The 26,061-nt window shown below is 44.6% G+C and overlaps 1 protein-coding gene across 6 annotated transcripts in view; it reads left to right on the top strand.

The window, feature by feature from the left end:
- The window catches only part of TRMT11 (tRNA methyltransferase 11 homolog), a 177,133-nt gene that overhangs the window by 36,336 nt on the left and 114,736 nt on the right, over positions 1-26,061 (top strand). For 5 of the 6 annotated variants that reach the window (XM_033937105.1, XM_033937103.1, XM_033937104.1 and 2 more), the window contains 2 exons: positions 4,658-4,792; positions 23,316-23,472. In XM_033937105.1, the coding sequence (XP_033792996.1) occupies positions 4,658-4,792; positions 23,316-23,472 (292 nt within the window). Of the gene's footprint in view, positions 1-4,657; positions 4,793-21,675; positions 21,866-23,315; positions 23,473-26,061 lie in introns of those variants that run through there. The other variant, XM_033937106.1, reaches the window with a different exon arrangement.

Below are 26,061 nucleotides of genomic sequence, written 5' to 3'. Positions count from 1 at the left end.
CTTTTTTGCTGAAAGTTGTATTGGCTTTCCATGTCAATCAAGAAGTAAGATTACCAGTGTTCCAGTCTACAGGGTCAAAGAAAAAAGGACCAGATTCTGAGAAATCTGGAAGTGAGGAGCATCCTCCTATGTTATCTAGAGGTTACTAATGAGTTCTGAATGTCTGACTATCTGTTTATGCTCACCAGTCAGGTTAGACGCAGCAGACTGGCGTCCAAGGTACCATTTCAAGATGGATACACATGGCCATCTCATCAGCACATATTGCCTATGGCAAGCAGTCACCGGTCTCCTTGAAGGTACATTCGACAAGAAGCGTGGGTTCTTCAGAAGCTCAGGGGAATTCGCCCAAGGAGATTTGTAGGGCAGTGACCTGGTCCACACTGCATACTTCTCCCAAGTTGTAGAGTGGATGTGGCACTGCAGGAGGTTACCGTCTTTGGGTCCTTAGTGTTATGAGCAGGCGCAGAAGTCCCGTCCTAGATTTCTGGGACTGTTTTTGTATATCTCTATTGTCCAGAATGACACACCTCTTACACTAGAAAAAGAGATTAGGTTCTTACCTTGCTAATAATAATAATAATAATAATTTTATTTTTTGTATACCGCCATACCCAGGGAGCTCTAGGCGGTTCACAACAGTTAGATGAAATACAAACAATGCGGTTGAAATTGAAGAACATAACAAAGCAATCATGAAGTCAAACTAGTTATACGTTTACAATTTAAGTGAGGGAAAAGATTATATACAGTACATACAGTAAGTATATACAATGAATTTAAGAGAAGGAGACAAATGCATACAAGCTAATAATATCCTTTCTAGTAGATAGGTGAGTCATTCTGAAAGCCCGCCCTGTCAATTATTTCTCTGCCTGAGATTTTGATGTCAGTCAGATCTTAAGGGTATGTAGAATAATCTATTGCTATAACACATTAGGGAATGTTTGAGCTCCATAAATGTTTCTGATTGTTCAGTTATGTTGTTTAACATGTTTGTTATACAGTACTCCCCCGCAGCTCCTGATTGATAAGGCTCGACTTTAGTACAGGAAGAGGCAGTCGGAGCATATCGCGAGTGATTTCCTTCACTCGCTGGCGCTCTGGCTGCCCTCTCCTGCCTCTTCTGCTGCCCTCTCCGGCTGCCCTCTCCTGCCCGGTCATTCGCGGTCAGAAAATACCGTGAATGACTGGGACCACGAATTCGCGGGGGAGCACTGTACTTCTTTCAGAGCAGAACAGAAATGTATTTGAGGACCCCATACCCCTCCTCCTTATGTGTTTCTTTGATACAAACTGAAGGGGGCAGCAGAGCCCTCTGGAAAAGGAGGTGGAATTGAAACCTGGACTGGATTCCTTCTACATGGCTCGTGAGCATGGGGAGAATATCCTACTGTCCATAATGACACACCTATCTACTAGAAAAGATATTAGCAAGATAAGAACCTTCTCTCTCTCTCTCTCTCTCTCTATCTATATATATACAGACACTGGGTTAAGAATGGGTTCTGTGTTTTAAACCGTTCTGAAGTTGAATTTGTGTGTATATTGGATCCTAGTATTCTTCCCACTTTCTCCACATCCTTGAGCCTCCTCTTGCATCCTTTTCCATCCATCTCGCTGTTCCTTTCCACCACCACCTCCAACATTACTCCCTCTCAGCTCTCTCTTCCCCATTCATCTCTACCTCACTCCTCTCCCACCACCATGTCCAATAATTCTCTCTTTCTCTCTATGCCCAACAATTCCTCTCTTTCTTCATCTCCCCATGTGCACCATTTCTCTTTCCCTCTAACTCAGACACTCAGTTCTCCCTTTCTATTCCCTCCTCCACCTCAGCATCTCTTTCCCTCCCTCCCTCCATTCTCCCATCCTATGGCTCATGCTTCCCTCCCTCCCTCCATTCTGTGTCCCAAATTCATGCCTCCTCCTTCCTTCCTTCCATCCTTTGTCCAAAGTTTATGCTTCCTCCCTCCCTATTCTCAATGTGCTCCTCTCCCTCCCATGTCCCAATGCGCCCCTCTCTCTCCCTCTCTCCATTCTGTGCCCCAAGTATGTGCCTCCCTTCGGCGGGTGCTTAACTTCTTCTGGCCGACTCCCTCCTCTTTCCAGTCGCAGTCGTTTTCTGCACAAAGCCGCGGGCAGCAACTCCTACACATGTCCTGTCGCTGAGTCGGAAGCCTTCCCTCTGATGTCAGAGGAGCTTCCTCCGATGTCAGAGGGAAAGCTTCCAGCTCAGCCGCTGTCTAAGGCTTTGTGCAGAGAAATGACTGCGGCTGGAAGGAGGAGGGAGCCAGTCAGAAGGTAAGCACGTACTTGGGGCTCAGAATGGAGGGAGGGCGAGAGAGATAGGAGTGCATTGGGACTCGGGAGGGAGGGAGAAGGGCGCATTGGAATACTGAAGGTAGAATGAAGACCCCCCCGTTCGTAAGTACGAGTTCGATGTAAGTTGGATGTTCGTAAAATGGGGACTGCCTGTATACATAAATGCCATTTTTGAAAGGGGGTTGCTTACACCCAGGGATGCTCATCATGGGTGGTCAGGTGGCCTGAGGGGGATAGGGGGAAGAGTTTTGGTTTTAGGGCACTGCCTTTTTGTGGTTATGATCAAAGAGATATACATATTATATGCAGGCACTTATTTTGTACCTGGGACATGGAGGGTGAAGTGACTTGCCCACAGTCACAAAGAAGCTAAAAATGTACTGGCATTTTCAACTGAAACTTGAACCCAACTGAAATTCAGTTGCAGTGTGCTTAATTTCCTTTTTAGAACACTTTGTTTCTCTATATACAAAGAATAAGTTCTGTCATGATAGGATAACATTGAACATTTTATGTTCTTTTTTTTCTATGAGAATTGTATTGCTCAGGTTTAGAGCTGTATTTAGTTTTTATCCTAGGACAAGTAGGCAGCATATTCTCACATGTGGGTGGCGTAATCCACGGAGCCCAATATGGACAGCTTTAAAAGTGCATTACCACTTTAAGAACTTAAGAAAGTTTGTGAGCTGCCTGCACCACACATGCACGAGTGCCTTCCCATCAACACAGGCTTGCGGTACTTCAGTTCTGTAATCTTTGAACATTGTTTAATTTTTAACCATTTGCCTTCCCGCTCATGCATTTTTTTCATCTAATCTTTTATTTTCTTTAAAAAAAAAAAAAAAAAAGTGAGCGTGGAAATTTTTTTCCCTCTCTTTTCTCCTCGCGGGCTTTAGCCGGTGAGGCCCCTTCATTTCCCTCAGCCTTCATTTCCCTCAGAGTTCAATTTAGCTGAGATGCTTTTTCCATCGATGTCCCAGCTGCTATCGAGTTTTAAGAAGGTGCCAAAGGCCAATTTCCATCACTGACCCCTATAGTTGATGTTTGCAGTGCTTTGGCCCAGGGCACCGTGTAGATTCTTGTGTCCTGTGTTCTACCCTGCAGAAATGTTCCATCAAAAGCAGAAACTTCAGCAAGAAAAATTGTTTGGCACCGGCATGGAAGCGGAGAAAACGTCACCGCCTTCGACATCGACACTGGCGTCGGGAGACATTGCTCCATCTGGTAAGCCAGCTAAGAAGCTTCCCAGCAGGTCTCACAAGTCACCTTTGCATCGAGTTCCTCGATGCTGACTAAGCATTGACCTCTTCTGCTTCTTGCCTCTCCTACATCGAGGTGCGAATTCTCTTCAAGGTCACCCTTTCCGAGGCAAGAACCAGCACCGATGGTACCGGCAGAAAGGCCAATGGTATTGGTGCTTTCATTCTGTGAAAAGCTCGATGTGCTTTTCCAAGTGAGTGATATGTTCAAGCTCCTTACTTTGACATTGAATCCCTCGGTACGGGTTCAGCCTGAGCATAAGATGACCAGGTCCTGCGGTACCTACACTGGCTCTCCAGAGCGGCATCACACGCCTAAGCGTAGGCCACATCATCACAGGCCCAGCTCACCATCCAGGCTCCACTTCAGTTCATCGAGGCATTGCCATTCTTCCTTCTCATCTCGACTCTTCGAATCCAGTAAGCATCTTTCCTCTTCAGGAGCTTCTAAACACATGTTGAGGAAGGTCAGATCACTATTCCATCAAGAACATTTCTCAGTGTTGGTACAATCTACTGTGCTTTCTCAGCTAGATTATTGTAATTCAGTTTATCTGGACATTAAGCAGGGCAGTCTAAAACGACTTCAGTTAATACAGAATACTGCAGCTAAGCTCATTTTTGGGAAACAAAAGTATGATCATGTTTCCCCTTTGTTGATAAGGCTTCATTGGCTCCCACTTCACTTTAGGATCCAGTTTAAATGCGCATGCATAATCTTCAAGCTTCTCTATGGAATATTTGATCCTTTTGTCCCCGTATGTTGGAATACCCTTAAACTTTGCCATTTGAGAAACACACCCCTGGTTGGCTTCTTAGCTTGCTTACAGAACTGAGGTACCGCGAGCCTGCTTTGGGCAGGAAGGCACTCGTGCATGTGCGGAGCAGGCAGTTCACAAACGTTCTTAAGTTCTTAAAGTGGCAATGCACTTTTAAAGCTGTCCCTACCGGGGCTCCGTGGATGACGTCACCCACATGTGAGAATATCTGCATGCTGTCCCTGGATAACACCTGTAACGGTAAGTAACTGTGCTTTCCTAGATCACCAGGTTTTTCTTGTTTACTAAATGCAGGCATTAGAATATTTACCATTTCATGGAAAAGTAAACTTAAAGGAAGCTCAACATGTCTTTTACATTCTGGAATATTATGGCATGGACCCTAAAAACATCCCAGAAAAGCCCCTGAATGTCTACTTTGGTCGATGGGTAAGCAGTATTGATCTAATGTTTATTTCAGGCATGTCTTCTTGCACACTTTCATGTTTTGAATTCAGTTAGCAGTCACCAATTACAGAACAGTGTTTTTAATTAGTTAGTTAGCTTTTTTTCCTCTGGTGATTTTAATGTTCATTTACTTATACCTGATCCTTTCTTCCTATTTTTCCCAATTCTTCCTTCCCATCTAGCATATCCATTGTGACATTAGTCCTCAGTAAGGGACTACAAACCAGATAACCCCTGAAACTTGTCATATGTGCATACTCAATCTGGCCACTAGGTGGTTGATGACTGAACAGTTTTCCCCTCATAACCAGTGATATTTAAACAATGTCTGTAGAAGGGAATAAGTTCACTTCGAGGGAGGTTATCCCATAGGTTGTGGAGATACTTATCTAAAGAAAACTAAATATCCTGCGCAATAAACACTTATGTAGGCGCTTTTGGGTCATATAATTACTCAAATTATTTGTTATACTAAACTAAACCTTAGGCTTATATACCACATCTTCTCTATAACAGTAGAGCTCGGAACAGTTTACAAGAAATTAGAAAGGAGAACAGATACAATATGGATTTGGAATACAGTGGTGCCTCGCATAACGGACGCCTCGCACAGCGAACGCTGCGCACAACGAACTTTATGTCTTGATTCGTACAACGAACTTCGTTTCACACAACGAAGTCGCCCGAGCTGCATCCTTCCGCGCAGGCACTGCGCTTAACTGCCCTCTCTCCGCCTGGCTCCCTCTTGCCCCCCCCCGACTCCCCGACACGATCGGGGCAAGAGGGAGCCCAAGCCCTCTTGCCCCCCCGACTCCCCGACACGATCGGGGCAAGAGGGAGCTCAAGCCCTCTTGCCCCCCCGACTCCCCGACACGATCGGGGCAAGAGGGAGCCCAAGCCCTCTTGCCCCCCCGACTCCCCGACACGATCGGGGCAAGAGGGAGCTCAAGCCCTCTTGCCCCCCCGACTCCCCGACACGATCGGGGCAAGAGGGAGCCCAAGCCCTCTTGCCCCCCCGACTCCCCGACACGATCGGGGTAAGAGGGAGCTCAAGCCCTCTTGCCCCCCCGACTCCCCGACACGATCGGGGCAAGAGGGAGCCCAAGCCCTCTTGCCCCCCCCGACTCCCCGACACGATCGGGGCAAGAGGGAGCTCAAGCCCTCTTGCCCCCCCCGACTCCCCGACACGATCGGGGCAAGAGGGAGCCCAAGCCCTCTTGCCCCCCCGACTCCCCGACACGATCGGGCCAGGAGGGAGCCCAAGTCCTTCTGGCCACGGCGACCCCCTAACCCCACCCTGCACTACATTACGGGCAGGAGGGATCCCAGGCCCTCCTGCCCTCGACGCAAACCCCCCCTCCCCCCAACGACCGCCCCCCCCAAGAACCTCCGACCGCCCCCCAGCCGACCCGCGACCCCCCTGGCCGACCCCCACGACACCCCCAACCCCCTTCCCCGTACCTTTCTGTAGTTGGCCGGACAGACGGGAGCCAAACCCGCCTGTCCGGCAGGCAGCCAACGACGGAATGAGGCCGGATTGGCCCATCCGTCCCAAAGCTCCGCCTACTGGTGGGGCCTAAGGCGCCTGGGCCAATCAGAATAGGCCCGGTAGCCTTAGGTCCCTCCTGGGGGCGGGGCCTGAGGCACATGGGCCCAACCCGACCATGTGCCTCAGGCCCTGCCCCCAGGAGGGACCTAAGGCTCCCGGGCCTATTCTGATTGGCCCAGGCGCCTTAGGCCCCACCAGTAGGCGGAGCTTTGGGACGGATGGGCCAATCCGGCCTCATTCCGTCGTTGGCTGCCTGCCGGACAGGCGGGTTTGGCTCCCGTCTGTCCGGCCAACTACAGAAAGGTACGGGGAAGGGGGTTGGGGGTGTCGTGGGGGTCGGCCAGGGGGGTCGCGGGTCGGCTGGGGGGGCGGTCGGAGGTTCTTGGGGGGGGGCGGTCGTTGGGGGGAGGGGGGGCTTGCGTCGAGGGCAGGAGGGCCTGGGATCGCTCCTGCCCGTAATGTAGTGCAGGGTGGGGTTAGGGGGTCGCCGTGGCCAGGAGGACTTGGGCTCCCTCCTGGCCCGATATTGTCGGGGAGTTGGGGAATCGGCGGGGCAAGAGGGCTTGGGCTCCCTCTTGCCCCGATCGTGTCGGGGAGTCGGGGGGGCAAGAGGGCTTGGGCTCCCTCTTGCCCCGATCGTGTCGGGGAGTCGGGGGGGGGGCAAGAGGGCTTGGGCTCCCTCTTGCCCCGATCGTGTCGGGGAGTCGGGGGGGCAAGAGGGCTTGGGCTCCCTCCTGCCCCGATCGTGTCGGGGAGTCGGGGGGCAAGAGGGCTTGGGCTCCCTCTTGCCCCGATCGTGTCGGGGAGTCGGGGGGGCAAGAGGGCTTGAGCTCCCTCTTGCCCCGATCGTGTCGGGGGTGCCAGGGACCACACGGAATCACCCACCGTACCACCCGATTCGGGTAAGCGCAGGTATCGGTGGGTGGCTTATTTGCGGGGGGTGCCTTATTTTACATTTTTTTCTAAAAAGGGGGGGCTGTCTTATTTGATGGCCCTGCCTTATCATCGGGGAAACACGGTAGAAAAAAAAAAAAAATGAACAGTTAAGTCCCAGTTTTTGCCGCTGAGACTCTGCCCTCTCTCACTGTAAAATTAGACTCTACTTAGTCTGTCTTTAAATTTAAAAAATGTGTGTTGTTTTAAAAAACAATTATGTTTTTAGATGTATCTAAATAAAAATAACCAAAAATTTATCTTTTTTTATGTCATCTTAGCATATTTTATGCTGCAGAACGAATTATTTTTTTTTACATGTATTCTTATGGGAAAACGCGTTTCACATAACGAACGTTTCGCATAACAAACTTGCTCCTGGAACCAATTAAGTTCGTTGTGTGAGGCACCACTGTAGTATGGAGAGGAGTGGAATTTACAGCCTTGAAAATAGCCAAGTTTTCAGATGTTTTCAAAATGGTTGAAAAGAGCCCAGATCGCGCATTTGAAAATTATTCCATAGCTCAGTAATTTTAAAAAGTAGAGACTTCCCTTGTTTGTCAATGTAGGTAACACCTTTCAGCGTAGGAAAGAACAATTTAAATTTTTGAGTAGATCTGGTGATGTCAGATCTTACAGAATTCTAAGACGGGAATTAAAGGAGGAAGGATGCCATGCAAGATCTTAAATGTTAAGCAGGCTTTGATGATCCTGAAAAACTAAAAGTATATTTGAGTCAATGGGAACAGCCAATGAATGTGTAAAAATTTGTTCAATGACATAGTTTATTTTAATTTTTGTTTTACTTTGATTCTTGAATACTATAATATATAATGACAGTTTATTTATAAATATACTTGATTTGTAACGGTTTAAAGAATGTTGGCTATAGAATGTGAACCTGAAGATTCCTGTCACATGGACGCTGTTGTTAAAGGCTCGAAGTGAGGAATGGATCATAATGCAAGTATAGTATGGTTGGATTTACGTGGTCACTTTGAAAATGCTATGACCTACAGAGATTTTGATTGGAATTCTATAGAAGGAAGGCAATTGGCTTTGGACGATTTAATGTAAAATATAATTTTGAAGTAGTACCGTATTTTCGCGGATATAACTCGCGCGTTATACGTGATTTTACGTACCGCGCATACCCCTCGCGCGGTATATGCCTGAGCGCGGTATACAAAAGTTTTTAAACATAGTTCCCACCCCGCCCGATGCCCGATTCACCCCCCCAGCAGGACCGCTCGCACCCCCACCCCGAACGACCGCTCGCACGCGCTCCCACCCGCACCCGCATCCACGATCGGAGCAAGAGGGAGCCCAAGCCCTCTTGCCCGGCCGACTCCCCGACGTCCGATACATCCCCCCCCCGGCAGGACCACTCGCACCCTCACCCCGAAGGACCGCCGACTCCCCAACAATATCGGGCCAGGAGGGAGCCCAAACCCTCCTGGCCACGGCGACCCCCTAACCCCACCCCGCACTACATTACGGGCAGGAGGGATCCCAGGCCCTCCTGCCCTCGACGCAAACCCCCCTCCCTCCAACGACGGCCCCCCCCCAAGAACCTCCGCCCGTCCCCCAGCCGACCCGCGACCCCCCTGGCCGACCCCCACGACACCCCCACCCGCCTTCCCCGTACCTTTGTGTAGTTGGGCCAGAAGGGAGCCCAAACCCTCCTGGCCACGGCGACCCCCTAACCCCACCCCGCACTACATTACGGGCAGGAGGGATCCCAGGCCCTCCTGCCCTCGACGCAAACCCCCCTCCCCCCCAGCCGACCCGCGACCCCCCTGGCCGACCCCCACGACCCCCCCACCCCCCTTCCCCGTACCTTTGGAAGTTGGCCGGACAGACGGGAGCCAAACCCGCCTGTCCGGCAGGCAGCCAACGAAGGAATGAGGCCGGATTGGCCCATCCGTCCTAAAGCTCCGCCTACTGGTGGGGCCTAAGGCGCGTGGGCCAATCAGAATAGGCCCTGGAGCCTTAGGTCCCACCTGGGGGCGCGGCCTGAGGCACATGGGCCAAACCCGACCATGTGTCTCAGGCCGCGCCCCCAGGTGGGACCTAAGGCTCCAGGGCCTATTCTGATTGGCCCACGCGCCTTAGGCCCCACCAGTAGGCGGAGCTTTAGGACGGATGGGCCAATCCGGCCTCATTCCTTCGTTGGCTGCCTGCCGGACAGGCGGGTTTGGCTCCCGTCTGTCCGGCCAACTTCCAAAGGTACGGGGAAGGGGGGTTGGGGGGGTCGTGGGGGTCGGCCAGGGGGGTCGCGGGTCAGCTGGGGGGGAGGGGGGTTTGCGTCGAGGGCAGGAGGGGCTGGGATCCCTCCTGCCCGTAATGTAGTGCGGGGTGGGGTTAGGGGGTCGCCGTGGCCAGGAGGGTTTGGGCTCCCTTCTGGCCCAACTACACAAAGGTACGGGGAAGGCGGGTGGGGGTGTCGTGGGGGTCGGCCAGGGGGGTCGCGGGTCGGCTGGGGGACGGGCGGAGGTTCTTGGGGGGGGCGGTCGTTGGGGGGAGGGGGTTTGCGTCGAGGGCAGGAGGGCCTGGGATCCCTCCTGCCCGTAATGTAGTGCGGGGTGGGGTTAGGGGGTCGCCGTGGCCAGGAGGGTTTGGGCTCCCTCCTGGCCCGATATTGTTGGGGAGTCGGCGGTCCTTCGGGGTGAGGGTGCAAGTGGTCCTGCCGGGGGGGGGGGGATGTATCGGACGTCGGGGGGGGCATCAGGCTTTCAGGATGGGGACAGACCTTCAAGGGGGGACAGGACTTCAAGGGAGGACAGTGCACGGAAGTCAGGGGGGGTGAACGGAGAGTCGGGACAGCGCACGGAAAGTCAGGGCGGGCGAAAGGAGAGTCGGGCAGCATGCGCGTTATATGCCTGAGCGCGGTATAGAAAAGTTTTTGTACATATCATCGTGATTTCTGCGCGCTATACCCCTGTGCGCGTTTTACAATGGTGCGCGTTATATCCGCGAAAATACGGTAATGCTAACATGATCACTAAAGATTCTTTGGAGGAATTCACCGTTTGGATTTGCAGCTTTCTGCCCTTCCTCTTGCATTACAACACTTGAGGATATGCATACTGTGCCAAACAGTTCATTTTATCTTCAAAGTGAATTGTGCTCAGTGTAAACTGATCATATGAGTAATTGTAGAAGCTGTATTTGAGCATTTGAAAGCAAAGAGAGAGAAGTTCCTGTCAAAATGAATACGTAAGTCTATGGGATTTGTAGGATCGTCGGGAGAAGACTTTACATTGCAGAACTTTGTACTGGATATATTTCACAAGAAGACAGCTGGATTAGGAAGATTCTCTGCAAAAATGGAATATTCTGAACTAGGATCCCTTGACTGAGTATTTTATTTTGATTTTTTTTATTTCTTATATACCGCTATACCGTGAGATTCAAAGCGGTTTACAATGAAGATAGATTAAAGATATTTTAAAATAAAATAAATAAAAATGGTACTTTGGATTTCCCTAGCTGTCCCGAAGGCTCACAATCTAGCTAAAGTACCTGAGAAAACAATAAATAAAAATAAAATAAATTAAATAAAGTAAATTCCAGTTAGACAATAGGATCTGATGTTAGAAGTTCATAAAGACAATATGCCAAGGAGTGAAAGCTGGTATGCTCCTTGAGCCCTGACGTATGCAGCCAAGCCAACACACAATATTTCAGCCATGAGGTTTCCCAGGAAGTAGTAATGAGTGCCAAAATACAGGCTAGTCATTTAGATCAGAATCAATGCAATGCTAAATGCAGGCATGTCATTTGGATCAGATGACCTCTGCAACAGCCAGATAACCGCCACTATCATCTCGGTGCATCAGCTGCATTTTATGTCTGCAGTTTTTAAAGATATATGCAAGGACAAAAGATGGACAAAAGATTCTTGTTTACTTGCTTATAATAACCTTAGGTTCACTGTCTACATGGAAAGGATCTTGAATGAAATTTTTCATATGGAAGGATTTATTTTATTAAATAATTGAATGTATGTTGTATTTTGTTCCTAGGGATATTCAACTAATATTAATTTTATTTCATTCTCTTGAAGGAGATGGATCAATTTTTGAATTATATATCTATTTTTGATAAAGTAGGATAAATGAATTTATTAGGTCAATTACAAAATGAATAATATTTATGGAAACAAAATTATATATAATAACATATTTTATTTACTAAAACTACTAAAGTAATATATTTCAACATTAAATTGGGTATAATTGAATAGTTATTTTGAGATAGTTCCTAGGGGCTGATCTTATTTTATTTAGCGGATGTAATTTTCAATATTTAGTAAAAATAAAATGATAGTAGATGTCAAGGGTTTATGGATTGTGATTTCATATTATATTACAAATAAGATTAATATAAATTTGATTATTTTATTATATAAATGATTTATTTTTGTGGTCTGTTGGGGATTTATCTTGATTTACCTGATCTTATATGTGCGGTTCCAAGTATTCAATGTCATTATTTAGGGGGGTAAGGGAGGGAAGGGGGATAATAAAAGGGACAGGAATGAATTGATGAGGTGTATTACACAAGATGAAATATGGAAAATGGTGTATATTCATATTTTAATATTTACTTTATTCTATGATAAATGGAAGAGTATTAATATAATTAATTTTATATAATGGAGATTAAACTCTTTTCTCTTAATGTTAATGGCCTCAATCATCCAGTAAAAAGGAAAATAATGCTTGCATTCTTGAAAAAACAAAGGGCTGACATATATTAGAAACATAGAAACATAGAAATAGATAAGGGCCACGGCCCATCTAGTCTGCCCACCCCAATGACCCTCCCCTACCTTTCTCTGTGAATAGATCCCACGTGTCTATCCCATTTGGCCTTAAAATCAGGCATGCTGCTGGCCTCAATAACCTGAAGTGGAAGACTATTCCAGCGATCAACCACCCTTTCAGTGAAAAATAATTTCCTGATGTCCCCGTGCAGTTTCCCGCCCCTGATTTTCCACGGATGCCCCCTTGTTGCAGCGGGACCCTTGAAAAAGAAGATATCTTCTTCCACCTCGATGCGGCCCGTGAGATACTTGAATGTCTCGATTATGTCACCCCTCTCTCTGCGTTCCTCGAGTGAGTACAGCTGCAACTTATCCAGCCGTTCCTCGTACGAGAGATCCTTAAGTCCCGAGACCATCCGGGTGGCCATTCTCTGGACCGACTCCAGTCTCAGTACGGTAATGCGACCTCCAGAATTGCACACAGTATTCCAGGTGGGGCCTCACCATGGATCTATACAATGGCATAATGACTTCAGGCTTACGGCTGACGAAACTCCTGTGTATGCAACCTATGATTTGCCTTGCCTTGGATGAAGCTTGCTCCACTTGATTGGCAGTCTTCATGTTCTCACTGACGATCACCCCTAAGTCTCGTTCTGCTTCAGTTCTTGTTAGGATCTCGCCATTAAGGGTGTAAGTCTTGCATGGACTTTGGCTGCCCAGGTGCATGACTTTGCATTTTTTGGCATTGAAGCTGAGTTGCCAGGACCTAGACCAGCGCTCCAGTAGGAGTAGGTCGTGCATCATGTTGTCGGACATTGAATTTATGTCTCTTGTGCTTAGTTTGGCGTCATCAGCGAATAATGTTATTTTACCTCGCAGCCCTTCTGCCAAGTCTCTTATAAAGATGTTGAATAGGATCGGGCCCAGGACCGAGCCCTGCGGCACTCCACTGATTACCTCCGTCATTTCAGAGGGGGTGCCGTTCACCACTACCCTCTGAAGCCTACCTCCAAGCCAGTTCCCAACCCATTTCGTCAATGTGTTGCCCAATCCTATAGAACTCATCTTGCTCAGCAACCTGCGGTGTGGTACGCTATCGAATGCTTTACTGAAGTCCAGGTATACAATGTCCAGGGACTCCCCAACATTCAGCTTCCTCGTCACCCAGTCAAAGAAGCTGATCAGGTTGGATTGGCAGGATCTCCCTTTAGTAAATCCATGTTGACAGGGATCCCATAGATTCTCCTCGTTCAAGATCGTATCCAATTGGCGTTTGATTAGAGTTTCCATTAGTTTGCACACTATTGATGTGAGACTCACCGGTCTGTAGTTTGCTGTCTCCATCTTGGAGCCTTTCTTGTGGAGTGGAATGACGTTAGCCATCTTCCAGTCCAACGGGACGTTACCCGTACTAAGGGAGAGATTGAAGAGCGCGGATAGCGATTCTGCCAAGATATCACACAACTCCCTGAGCACCCTGGGGTGTAGGTTGTCAGGCCCCATTGCCTTGTTAACTTTAAGCTTTGTCAGCTCGTAGTAGACACCGCTAGGTGTAAACTCAAAATTACTAAACGGGTCATCTGCGTCAACCCTTGTCTGTAGCTGAGGGCCGAGTCCTGGCGCCTCGCGGGTGAAAACTGAGCAGAAGTATTCATTTAACAGTTGGGTTTTTTCCGAGTCCGCTTCTACATAGTCTCCGTCTGGTTTCCTAAGACGTACTATCCCACCTGAGTTCTTATTTCTGTCACTGATATACCTGAAGAAGGATTTATCTCCTTTCTGGATGTTCTTCGCTAGAGACTCCTCCATGCGGAATTTGGCCTCCCTAACTGCTGTTTTGACGGCTTTTGAATTGGCCAGATAGACTTCCCTAGAGTCCTGTTTCCCTGATTGTTTGTAAGAGATGAATGCTTTTTTCTTCTCCTTGATGAGGTCCGAAATCTCCGCAGAGAACCACTGTGGCTTATTGTTCCTTCGCCGTTTACTTACTGATTTAACATAGCGGTTTGTTGCTTCTTGTATGGTGGCTTTCAAAGACGACCATTATATACAAGAGACGCATCTTTCGGATATAGAATCAAAGAAACTCAAAGGGGATTGGGTGAAACATTGCTTTTTTGCCCCTGCAGTTGGGAAAAAAGCAGGGGTTGCCATCTTAATAAATAAAAAATGTTCAGCTTCTTTTTGAATGATAGATTTTGATCCCTTAGGAAGGTGGATTAATGTAGAAATGAGTATGGGAAATAATACCTTGGCTTTATTTAATGGTTATGCCCCTAATTGGAACCAAATTGAATTTTTTAAGAACATACAACAATTATTACTCCCACTAGTTGCTTCTCATTTAGTTGTAACTGGAGATTTTAATGCTATTATGGATCCTTTTATGGATAAAAAACCAAGTAAAAATATAAAATCATTAGGGTTAGATAATCTGGCACAATCTTGTGATTTGAAAGATATATGGCATTACTTCATTTTAACGATCAGGAATTTTCTTTTTGTTCACAAGTTAATAAGTCATTTTCAAGAATAGATTATATTTTTGTATCAAATTCACTGATACAACAAGTGACACAAGCTTCCATTGATCCAATTATTTTATCTGATCATGGAGGGGTGTGGATTGATTTTAATCTTGAAGATAAGGATAAAAATAGATCAATATGGAGATTTGATAATACATTGGTTGCGGATTCAATCTTCCTTGAGGAGTTTAAATTGAAGATAATTGAATTTTTTCAAATAAATACTTCAGAAGATATTAGCAAAGAAATATTATGGGATGCATTTAAAGCCAGTATAAGAAGTAATATTATTTCATATTTGCATATATTAAAAAACAACTTGGAAAACAATTTTCTAATTTAGAAAAAGAAATTAAACATTTGGAATCTAAATTAGTTGATAAATGGGAACAAAACACTTTACAGGCTCTTTTAAAAGCAAAGGGTAAATATAATGAATTATCTTCAAAATTAGTAAGAAAAGATTTATTTTCTCAGCAAACCCTGTATTTTGGAAATTCAGATAAGGCGGGAAGATTACTGGCAAAATATCTTAAAGCAAAGAAAAGAAGAACAAAAATTATAGCAATAGATGAAAAAGGAATTACACACACTCAGATAGGAATTATTTTAAATCAATTTTTAAATTTTTATAAGGACCTGTATTCTTCCGAGTCTTACACTGATAAAACTCAAGATGGTTTAGAATTTTTAAAACTTATTGATGGTCCAAAAATTCCTGATCACATAAAAAAAAGTTTAGAAGAGTCTATATCATTAAAAGAATTAGAAACAGCATTGAAGTCTCTTAGAGTTGGATCCGCTCCAGGTGGGGATGGTTTTACAGTGGAGTTTTATAAAGCATTTCAAACTTCTCTTTTACCCCATTTATTAAATTTATATCAGTCTCAACTAAGTAAAGGTTGCATTGCATGTACTATGGCAGAATCCTTGACTATTGTTTTGCCAAAGCCAAATAAAGATCCTACTTTGGTTTCAAATTATAGGCCTATTTCTTTAATGAATGTGGATGGAAAATTATTAGCTAAAGCACTAGCAATGCGGTTGGCTAAGGCTCTCCTTTTTATCATTGATGTGCATCAAACTGGATTTGTTGCGAACAGCCATTCATCTAATAACACCAGATTGGCTTTTCACGCATTAAATTTAACAAAAGACATGAATGATCCAGCTTTTATGATATCTTTGGATGCAGAGAAAGCCTTTAATAGAGTGGAATGGACATTCATGTATCAAGCATTGGCATGGTTTGGTATAGGTTCAGGATTTATACAAATGATTCAAACTTTGTATAGCTCCCCTATGGCAAGATTATATATTAATAACTTATCAGAACATTTTAATTTGCATAGGGGAGTTAGACAGGGTTGTCCACTATCTCCTTTGCTCTTTAATATTGTTTTAAAACCCTTATTATTAGCTATTCAACAAGCAAAGGGGATTCAGGGTATTCCCCATAAAGAATGGGAATATAAAGTCTCTGCATATGCAGATGATATATTACTTCATTTGAGAAATCCAAGAACAACCATTCCATGTTTGTTGGAATTGATCGAAATATTTGGTAAATTCTTAGGATATAAGATAAATTGGAGTAAATCCGAGATTCTTCCACTTAATGTACATTGTACAAGGAGTTTGTTTGATACATTCTCATTTGTATGGAAGGAAGATGGACTAAAATATTTAGGTATTTGGATAAAAACACATTAGAAGACACGGTGAAAGAGAATGAAAAATTCATATTAAAAAAGTAACAGAAATGTGTGAACAGTGGAATCCTTTGCATTTATCTTGATGGAGGAGAGTTCAAACTGTTAAAATGATGTTATTGCCTGTGGTTTGTTATCCAATGGGAATGATACCATTTTTTTTTCAGGGGTCTTTTTATAAAAAATTGAATTCTATTCTTACAAAATTTGTTTGGCTAGGTAAAACTCCTAGAATTGCTCTAGTATCTTTACAAAAACCAATTAAGGAGTGCGGGGTAAATTTTCCAAATTTTTATAGGTACCATCAAGCTTATATTTTACACCAAGGTATGTATTGGGTCCTCGCTGAGCTCATTGATTACACCCCGGATTGGTTATATTTGGAATGGCGACTCATGTTTCCTTTACATCTTAGTCATGTTCTTAGTATCAAGATGCCTAGACTGTATAAAGATAACATAATTTTAATGGACACATGGAAAACCTTACGATTTGTCAACAATCTAACAAATATTCCTATTAGTAAATCAACAAATCAAACCATATGGCTTAACCCCAAGATTCAAATTGGCGGATTTAAGATCATCTGGAAGCATTGGATGATTGCAGGTATAAGGACTTTAAATGATGTTATTTTAAATGGTAAACTGCTTGATTTTTCACAGTTGCAGCATAAATATGGGCTTAATAAATCACAAAGTTTTAGGTGGTTGCAACTGAAGCAGGCCATTCAGGTAGGGTTCCCTGAATGGAAAAATCTGAATACGCACTATAGTCTGGAATTTCTATGCTTTCAGGCGGACTTTCTGGGACACCAGGCCGCACAGTGGTATAAAATTATAATTGAATCTGTTAAAAGGAAACCCAAAAATGGCCTTAGAGATATTTGGAGCATTGAGATTAAGCATCAAATTTCAGCTTCTCAATGGCCACAAATTTGGTCTTGGAGGATGAGATGTACAGTGTCTGCATCTATGAGACAAACTTGGTTTTTTCTTCTGCATAGAGCGTTTTGGACCCTCTGTTAGACTACAAAAGTTAAATAGTTCAAAGTCTAATAGATGTTGGCACTGTAATCTTGAAGTAGGGACTTTGGATCATCTTTTGTTTTATTGTCCCTTTATCTTAGCCTTTTGGAACTCAATTTTGGATCAAGTAAATTGTTTATTGGAAAAACATGTGGCAATATCTTATGATACAGTACTATTTGATATGTCAATGAGGAAAAAGAGTCAAATATCATCAAATAACAATAAGCTTTTATTAATAATGACAGGAGTTGCCATTCAGCATATTACAAGTAATTGGAAAAATTACAGTAGGCTCAGTTATAATTTCTGGTGGAACTCATTGTGTCACATATATAAAATGGAAAGAACAATAGCTATACAACAAGGGAACTATAAGAAATTTAATAAAATTTGGGAGCCATTAACTTCTTATTGTAATGAGTAAACACCATTTTCTATTGAAATTTACACTGTTTAATGTTGGGGGGAGGTATAATTTTTTATTATTCATATTGGGAAAATAATAGAGGAATGATGGGTGGGAAGGGTGGTAATTTTATGTATTGTAAGACAAATTAGAAAGAATATCAAGTGTTGTGTTTAATTGTATTGTTTTATTGTTTGTACACTTGATGTAAGATTGAAAATGAATAAAGAATTAAAAAAAAAAAAAAAAAAAATGTTAAGCAGGCACATTTAAAATAAATAGTAATGTACTCCAATCTATATATTAGGCAAAATCGTCCTCATATGAAAACAAATCCAACTCACACACAAGAGGACTAAAACTAAAGTCGATTCTTGCTGGTTATACTGCTCTCAGAAACCTGTGCCGTCCTCACATATCGTTCGGGACCATATTCACAGGTAAAAGGTATCTTTCATTGAGACAGTATTTTATGTGTAAACACCACAATGCGAGCTCATGTAAAGTGCTGAGTGCAATAAATAAGTGACTTTAAAACAGGTATCAAAAAACTCATTGCACTTATCTTGTGAAGAGCTGGCTTGTAGTTCAGTCCTTAATTGTTCATAACATGGCTAAACGCCCTACGGGACCCGTTTCGCCACTATTGAAGGGCTTCTTCAGGGGTCATGTATTTTAAATAAGAACTGCAATAAAATAAAAACGAACCATAAGTTTCAAATAATAATAATGATGCAAGAACAATGTAAAATTAAGACAGATGTACTCACCGTGCTACACTGTTACCGTTAGCACAAAAATGGCGCTGGCGGGTTACAAACGCCGCACATGCGCCTTATAAACTCTTCTAAAGAGTGACGTGCGCGAGCACCTTACAAGTGTAAGTATAACTAAACCCACTAAACAGCCCAGAGGCCGAAAGGCCAAAAATAATCACACAGTGAAAAAATAATGAAAAAAATGGAAAATAATATTGATGTTAATAATAAAAGTGCCACAAAATTGAAGATATCAACAAAAATATATAAATAATGAAAAGAAATGTAAATCTGTTGAAAAGGGCTCAGAAAAACTCTTAGAAAAAAGAAAACCAATCAATGCCTGAATTTAACCCATTAGGTTTTGTCGTATTCAGTCTGAAAATCCAACGAGACTCTCGCTGATGCAACCTCCGCTGCCTGTTGCCACCTCTCATGTGCTGTTCCTCCTTGTCAATCCCAAAGCTTCTTAAATCGGAAAAAGAATGATTCATCTGAATGCAGTGTTCGGCTAAAGGGGCATTGCGTTTTGAACATTTAATGTTTGATTTATGTTCTCCCAACCTCGTCTTCAAAGCTCTTGTGGACATCCCCACATACAACTTGTTGCACGGGCACCAGATCACATAAACAATGTGGTCCGTGGAGCATGTCAAAAAATGTTTGATTTTGTACAACTTCCCACTTGTCGGGTTGATAAATTCATTCTGAGAAACCATGATGTTGCACACACTGCAATGTCCACACTTGAAAAAACCGACCGTCGTCGAACTAAGAGGTTTACCAATACTGCAAACGGTCGGGGAAAGGATGTCTCTAAAATTCTTGTTCCTGGAAAAAGCCTGGAAATTATTGGAAGCCAAAATGAAGTTTTTGCAGGAGCGGAGAGACGTGATCAAATTTACTTTTTGCAAAAATCAGCCTAGCAGCAGTATTCTGGATTAGTTGAAGACTTTGAAAGCTTTTCTTGGTCAAGCTTAAATAGATCTAATTACAATAATCCAGCCTCAAAAGGATGATTGATTGAACAAGGACAGCAAAGTGTTGTTGATGGAAACAGGATCTCACTTTCTTCAACATATGGAGACTAAAAAAACATTTGGCCAATCAGGGATTTCTCTAGACTCCTCACTAAGGAAGTCCCTGATTGGCTGAGGTGCCCCGACCCCTCCAAAGGAAGGAGCCTGAGGCGCCTCAGCCAATCAGTGCCTTAGACCTCTCCCCGTGAGACCTTTTTGTGGGTCTAACCTTACACAGTCCTCAAAGGGAATGGTACTCCTTTTGAAAATCAATTAGAATGAAGTACCTTCAAAGATATACAACTACTTTTTCTGAGCACTTTCTCCATGAAAAATAACATTTATGATTTTGAAACTTCAAAACTACACTCATTCCAACTACACCCTATCCAACCTACACCCTATCAAAACTACACCCTATCCAACCTAACCTTACCCCAGGCCCACCTTCTTTATCCTGCAGGTATAAGTACAAGAACTGCTGGTCCCCCACACATATTTCTACCTGTATGCAGGATGGGCAAATTTCAGATAGCCTATTTACCTAGGTAAATAGAATTTTGAAAATTGCTCCTATTAGGGAGTATTACTGTAACTGTCCACATAGGTAGATGAGCGATTGATAGTTGCAACCCAGGACAGTGGATTTCAGATGAGGTGGTTTTCAACAAACTTAGAAACTACTGGTACAACTTTTGGAAGAACCAAACTCTTTCTTGATTTGATAGGATATCTACCATTAAAATGAATGTGTTACTGCACCTTATGTACTTATTCCAGGTACTTCCTTTTTGCTATTCCGAGAAAGGGCTCGCAGAATCTTTTTTGGTTAGTTTGGTGTGACAGAAAGCCTAGACCAGTGGCTTCGCTAATTTTTAAGCTGGGACTGTGTTGGACCAGAAGGGCCAAAGGAGAGCAAACTTATACAAGTATTTTCCTATATGGGACCATGACATTAATCAATACATGTAGATATCCAATCCCTCCAGAACACCTGCTCTCGGCAGAGCACAAATAGCTCCTTGTCAAATATAGACTATGTGACCACAAACTAAAGGTAATAATGCAGACAAACAAAACTCTAAGATAGGAGTGAAGCGACCTGGAAACATGCCCTGTCCTAAGATGCCAGACTCTGAATGCACCACACCATCAAAGAAATAGAAAATATACATTTCTTTGTGTACGAGTTAGTCCAAAATACAAAGACAACAGTTGTAAATACTCAAAACTCACATATTTCATTCACTGTGACTAGATTGAAAGTAAAATTACTTTTCCTAACTGTTGATTTTATTTTTCTAATCATCCTGTTCTCAGCCTTTTCTTGAGCTTCCCTCTGTCTGTGCTCTTAATTCTGTTTTCAGGGCCTCTTGTCCATTTGCTATTTTTTTTTCTTTTCTTATGTTTCTGTCTTTGGTGCTGATTTTTCACTTACAGCTTTTTTCCATTTTTCTGCCTCTTCAAAATCTACTTTTCTATCTCCTCCCGCTCTCTTCCTTTCCTTTCCCCTGCCATCCGTCCATGTACTCCAGAGACAAGCAGGGGATATGCAGGCACACTTGTTGGTGAAGTCTTCTGACTGAGCCTGTGTGCCGGTGCTCTCCCCTAGCTAGGTAAGCTTTTGGCTTACTGGGTTTATGCAGGAGTCCTTATACCTAGAGCCCCTTCCCTCTGCTGTCAGTTTTTTCTTTGACCGTTCCTGTCAGGTCAAAGCTCTTCCCTCAGGGAAAAAAAGATATAGCATATAGATAAATCAAATTTTATGGGTTAGAAATAGTTAATTAGTATTTCCTTTCTCCCTTAGCGCTTGTGATAACAAGGGGGACAGAACAATTTCACTTTGATTTTTTTCACAGTAGGAAAAAAAAAGAGCAACGAATAGAAGACCGGAGAAAAGAGCTTTCCCAGCTCTCACAGTTTTTAAAACGAGCACTGGTACTTAAAACAGCAAGGGCTAGGACCAAGGAGGAAGACTTCTCTCTACATGAATGGCGATGGACGGCGGTTCACAGCTGATGCTTCATGCCGAACATGCTGGGAAGCCAGCGCACAGACAAGCTTCGCTGCTAGCTCCCTCCCCCAGGGCCCTAACTCAGTACTGAAAGGGGAGGGTAGCCAACAGTCACCGATGCTGTGAGAAACAAAAAAACTGGCAGAATTGGCAGGCAAGAAAAAAATCCAACCTCCCAGTGTTATATCGCTGCCTCACACCTTCTCCTCTGGCAGCAGCATCGACTTTACAGAGCTCTGGTAAACAAAAGGTGCTGGCTCCCACAGGCCCAGTCTCAGCCACGCGGTCCTCTCCTGATTTGACTTCTAATTGCAACTTATGGCTCCTGCAGGTACCAGTGAAAAACCTAATAAGAGCATTAAATCTAAACGGGGGAGAGGGGTGTCTAAACGTTTCTGTCTGCCTATTCTCCAACCTGAACCTCCTGCTTAGAGCGCAGACTCCATGCAGGCTATCTCTACCTTTTTCACACTTCTTCAGAAATTCATGCAGGATAGTGCTTCTTTGCTTCAGGCCTCTTCCCACCTTCCTCCAGTGTTAGAAAGCCAGCAATGTTTAGCCTGTGTTCAACAACCTCAATGTCCAAATCCTGTAGCGACATCTGCAGAGGTAATTTTGGGCTCCATGTACTCCTGTTTGCTCTTCTCCAGTACAGGACCCTCATTCTTCAGCTTGGTTAGAGCCAGATACACTTCCAGCTGTGGATGCTGACCTTCCTCATCCACCATCTCAAGCTAGTCATCTGATTCCTATAGAGGAATTTTCTTATCCAAAAGTTTTTTAGAAGGTTTCTTCGCGTTTAGAGTTCTTATGCTTTCAGGTGGACTTCCTGGGACACACAGGCTGCACAATGGTACAAATTAATATCTGTATTTATAAATAAAAAAACAAAAAATGGTCTTCGGGACATTTGGAGCATTGAGATTAAGCATCAAGTTACTGCATCTCAATGGCCACGAATTTGGATTTAAAGGATAAGATGTACAGTGTCTGCATCTATGAGACAAACTTGGTTTTTTCTGTTACATAGAGCATTTTGGACTCTGGTTTATTTACAGAAGTTAGATAGCTCTAAGTCTAATAGATGCTGGCACTGTCATCTTGAAGCTGGGACTTTAGATCATTTGCTATTCTACTGTCCATTGATTTTGGCTTTTTGGAAATCAATATGAGGTCAAATAAATAGTTTATTGGAGAATCCGGTGGCATTATCGTATGATACTGTACTGTTTGGCATGTCAATGAGGGCTAAGAGCTAAATATCCTCTAAAAATAATAAGCTTCTACTTATTATGACAGGGGTTGCCATACAACAGATTACAAATAATTGGAAAAATTGGGGTAGACTGAATTATAGTTTCTGGTGGAACTCTTTATGTCACATATATAAAATGGAAAGGGTAATAGCCACACAGCAGGGGAATTTTAGAAAATTTCAGGATATTTGGGAGCCATTAAAAAATTATTGTAATGAATGAATATTATTTTCCCCCTTAACTATGCATGTCCAAGGCGGGGGGAGGGGGTAGATTTTGGTCTTTGTATAAATGTAAGGAATGTGGGGATGGGGATTATTATATGTTTTCTGTGTTTAAAGATTGTTATTGATTAGAGGGGGGGGAGATAAATTCTGAACTGGACTTTTGCAGAATATTAAGTGTTATATCTGAGTTTAAAATGTTTTTATATGCTGACATACTTATTGTAAGTTTTTAAAAATGAATAAAGAATTTAAAAAACAAAACAAAACTTTTTTTCTCTTTTTTAATAACCTTTAATAGATTGCTGATGGTCAGCGAGAACTTATTAATTCCTATAGCCTGAAAAACAGACATTTTATTGGAAATACAAGCATGGATGTTTGCTTGTCCTTTATAATGGCAAATCATGGAAAGGTGAAGGCCAATGACCTGGTGTTTGATCCATTCGCTGGAACAGGTACATATTTTAAAATAACTTTTATGGTCTTTGGAATGAATGTTTATTTGGGGTTGGGCAAGGCTAAACTTGTAAAGGGTTTTGGGTTCATCAGAGAACTGATGGATGGCCTCGATTTGTGGTAAACTGGTGTGATTTGCTTAATGGAGACCAGGATTATACTATTCTTTTTGTCAGTTCTGTACTACTTGTATTCAAGTATAGCTGATTTTTTTCAGCAAAGGAACCTTACATCTGCTTTGGAGGGAGAAGAGAGAGGCAACAAATGGGACCATGTCACTCCACTTCTAGTGTACTATCACTGGTTACTTGTTCATTATCATATTCAGTAAAATAAAATTTGTAGGTTAGTACATGGGACTAGATTCAGTAAATAGTGCCCACAGTTAGGTGCTGTTAAAATCTGCACTAAGCGCTAGTTCTATAAAAATTGCTTAGCAACCTTTATAGAATAGTACTTCTCATGGATTCCTGTTCCTACCTTCTGGTGTAAATTCTTACACCCCACTGTCAAAATTTAGAAGCGTAACTTTGATATTCTATAAGATTGTGCCTAAATTTTTGGAATGCTCCTGACCCTCCTCTGGCCATGTCTCCTTTTCAGTTGCATATGAGACAGTAAGTACATTGTCAGATCTGTACAGTTAATGTAAAAAATTATAATTGTTATTATCCCAGGACAAGCAGGCAGCATATTCTCACATCACCGATGACATCACCGACGGAGCCCTGGTATGGACCACTTCAAAAGTGCATCGCCACTTTAAGTGTTTAGAAAATTTGCGATAGCCAGAACCTCGCAAGTGCGAGTGCCTTCATGCTCGATGTAGGACACGCAGTCCCTCAATTTCTTAGTTTCCACGGAGCTAAGAAGACGCATTTTTTCAATGGCTGTTGAAACTTTTTCTTCCATTGCCTTCCCGCTCTCGTGGATTTTTGACTTTTCAGTCATCTTCTGTTTTCTTTTCTTTGTTTAATTGTTTTTAGTAAAAAAAAAAAAAAAAATAACAATTTTGTTTTTTCCCTTTTGCGGGTTTGGCCCAGCGGGTCCTGTTCAACCACCTTGGCTTCGAATTTTGATTTAGCCGAAGCCGTGTTTTCTTTGATGTCCTGCCCGCAGATGGGTTTCAAAAAGTGTGGACGTTGTGCTGGCCCTATCTCTTTGCCTGACCTGCATCGCTGGTGTCTCCAGTGTTTGGGGCCCGAGCACCGTCCTGACAACTGTTCCCGCTGTTCTTCTCTGCAGAAAAGAACCGCTTGATTCAACAACATCTTATTTTCGGTGTCGCAATGGAAGGAGACTCAACACCACTTTTGACATTGGCGGCACCAGCTAAATCGACCCTGCAACTTTCGATACCGATGGAACCATCTTCGGTGTCACATCTTTCAGTGGGTAAGCCAGCTAAGAAGCCTTCCCCCACCCCCTCTGGGCCTCAGGTCAAAGTAGCAGTGAGCTAAGTCCTGCCGACCTTGAAGAGGCACAAGAAGCGCTCCGCTCTGATCTCGGTGAGTGCCTCGACATCGGCCTCCTCATCACCAGAGTGTACAGCCTTGCCGAATATACCTGCAAAAAAGCCAGCGGTACCAGTGCTTACCCTCAAGCAACAAATACTGTATTTTCTCGCATATAACACGCGCCTGGGGACCTATTCTGATTGGCCCAGGCGCCTTAGGCCCCACCAGTAGGCGGAGCTTTGGGACGGATGGGCCAATCCGGTCTCATTCCGTCGTTGGCTGCCTGCCGGACAGGCGGGTTTGGCTCCCGTCTGTCCGGCCAACTACACAAAGGTACGGGGAAGGGGGGTGGGGGTGTCGTGGGGGTTGGCTAGGGGGGTCACGGGTCGGCTGGGGGGGGCGGTCGGAGGTTCTAGGGGGGCAGTCGTTGGGGGGAGGGGGGTTTGCGTCGAGGGCAGGAGGGCCTGGGATCCCTCCTGCCTGTAATGTAGTGCGGGGTGGGGGTAGGGGGTCGCGTGGCCAGGAGGGTTTGTGCTCCTTCCTGGCCCGAACAACTAGCGGGGGGGGGGGGGGTCACCAGGGCCAGGAGGACTTGGGCTCCCTCCTGGCCCGATATTGTCGGGGAGTTGGGGAGTCGGCGGGGCAAGAGGGCTTGGGCTCCCTTTTGCCCCGATCGTGTCGGGGAGTCGGGGGGGCAAGAAGGCTTGAGCTCCCTCTTGCCCCGATCGTGTCGGGGGTGCCGCGGTTGGCTGGGGCAAGAGGGCTTGAGCTCCCTCTTGCCCCGATCGTGTCGGGTGTGCCGCGGTTGGCTGGGGCAAGAGGGCTTGAGCTCCCTCTTACCCCGATCGTGTCGGGGGTGCCGCGGTTGGCTGAGGCAAGAGGGCTTGAGCTCCCTCTTGCCCCGATTGTGTCGGGGAATCGGGGGGGCAAGAGGGCTTGAGCTCCCTCTTGCCCCGATCGTGTCGGGGGTGCCGCGGTTGGCTGGGGCAAGAGGGCTTGAGCTCCCTCTTACCCCGATCGTGTCGGGGGTGCCGCGGTTGGCTGGGGCAAGAGGGCTTGAGCTCCCTCTTGCCCCGATTGTGTCGGGGAGTCGGGACCGCCAAGAGGAAGCAGCAGGACACCGGTAGGAGC

This window comes from Geotrypetes seraphini, chromosome 3, assembly GCF_902459505.1.
Source record: "Geotrypetes seraphini chromosome 3, aGeoSer1.1, whole genome shotgun sequence".
NCBI lineage: Eukaryota > Metazoa > Chordata > Amphibia > Gymnophiona > Dermophiidae > Geotrypetes > Geotrypetes seraphini.
Note: the sequence above shows the minus strand (reverse complement) of the source record. Positions and strands in the feature narration are given on the sequence as shown.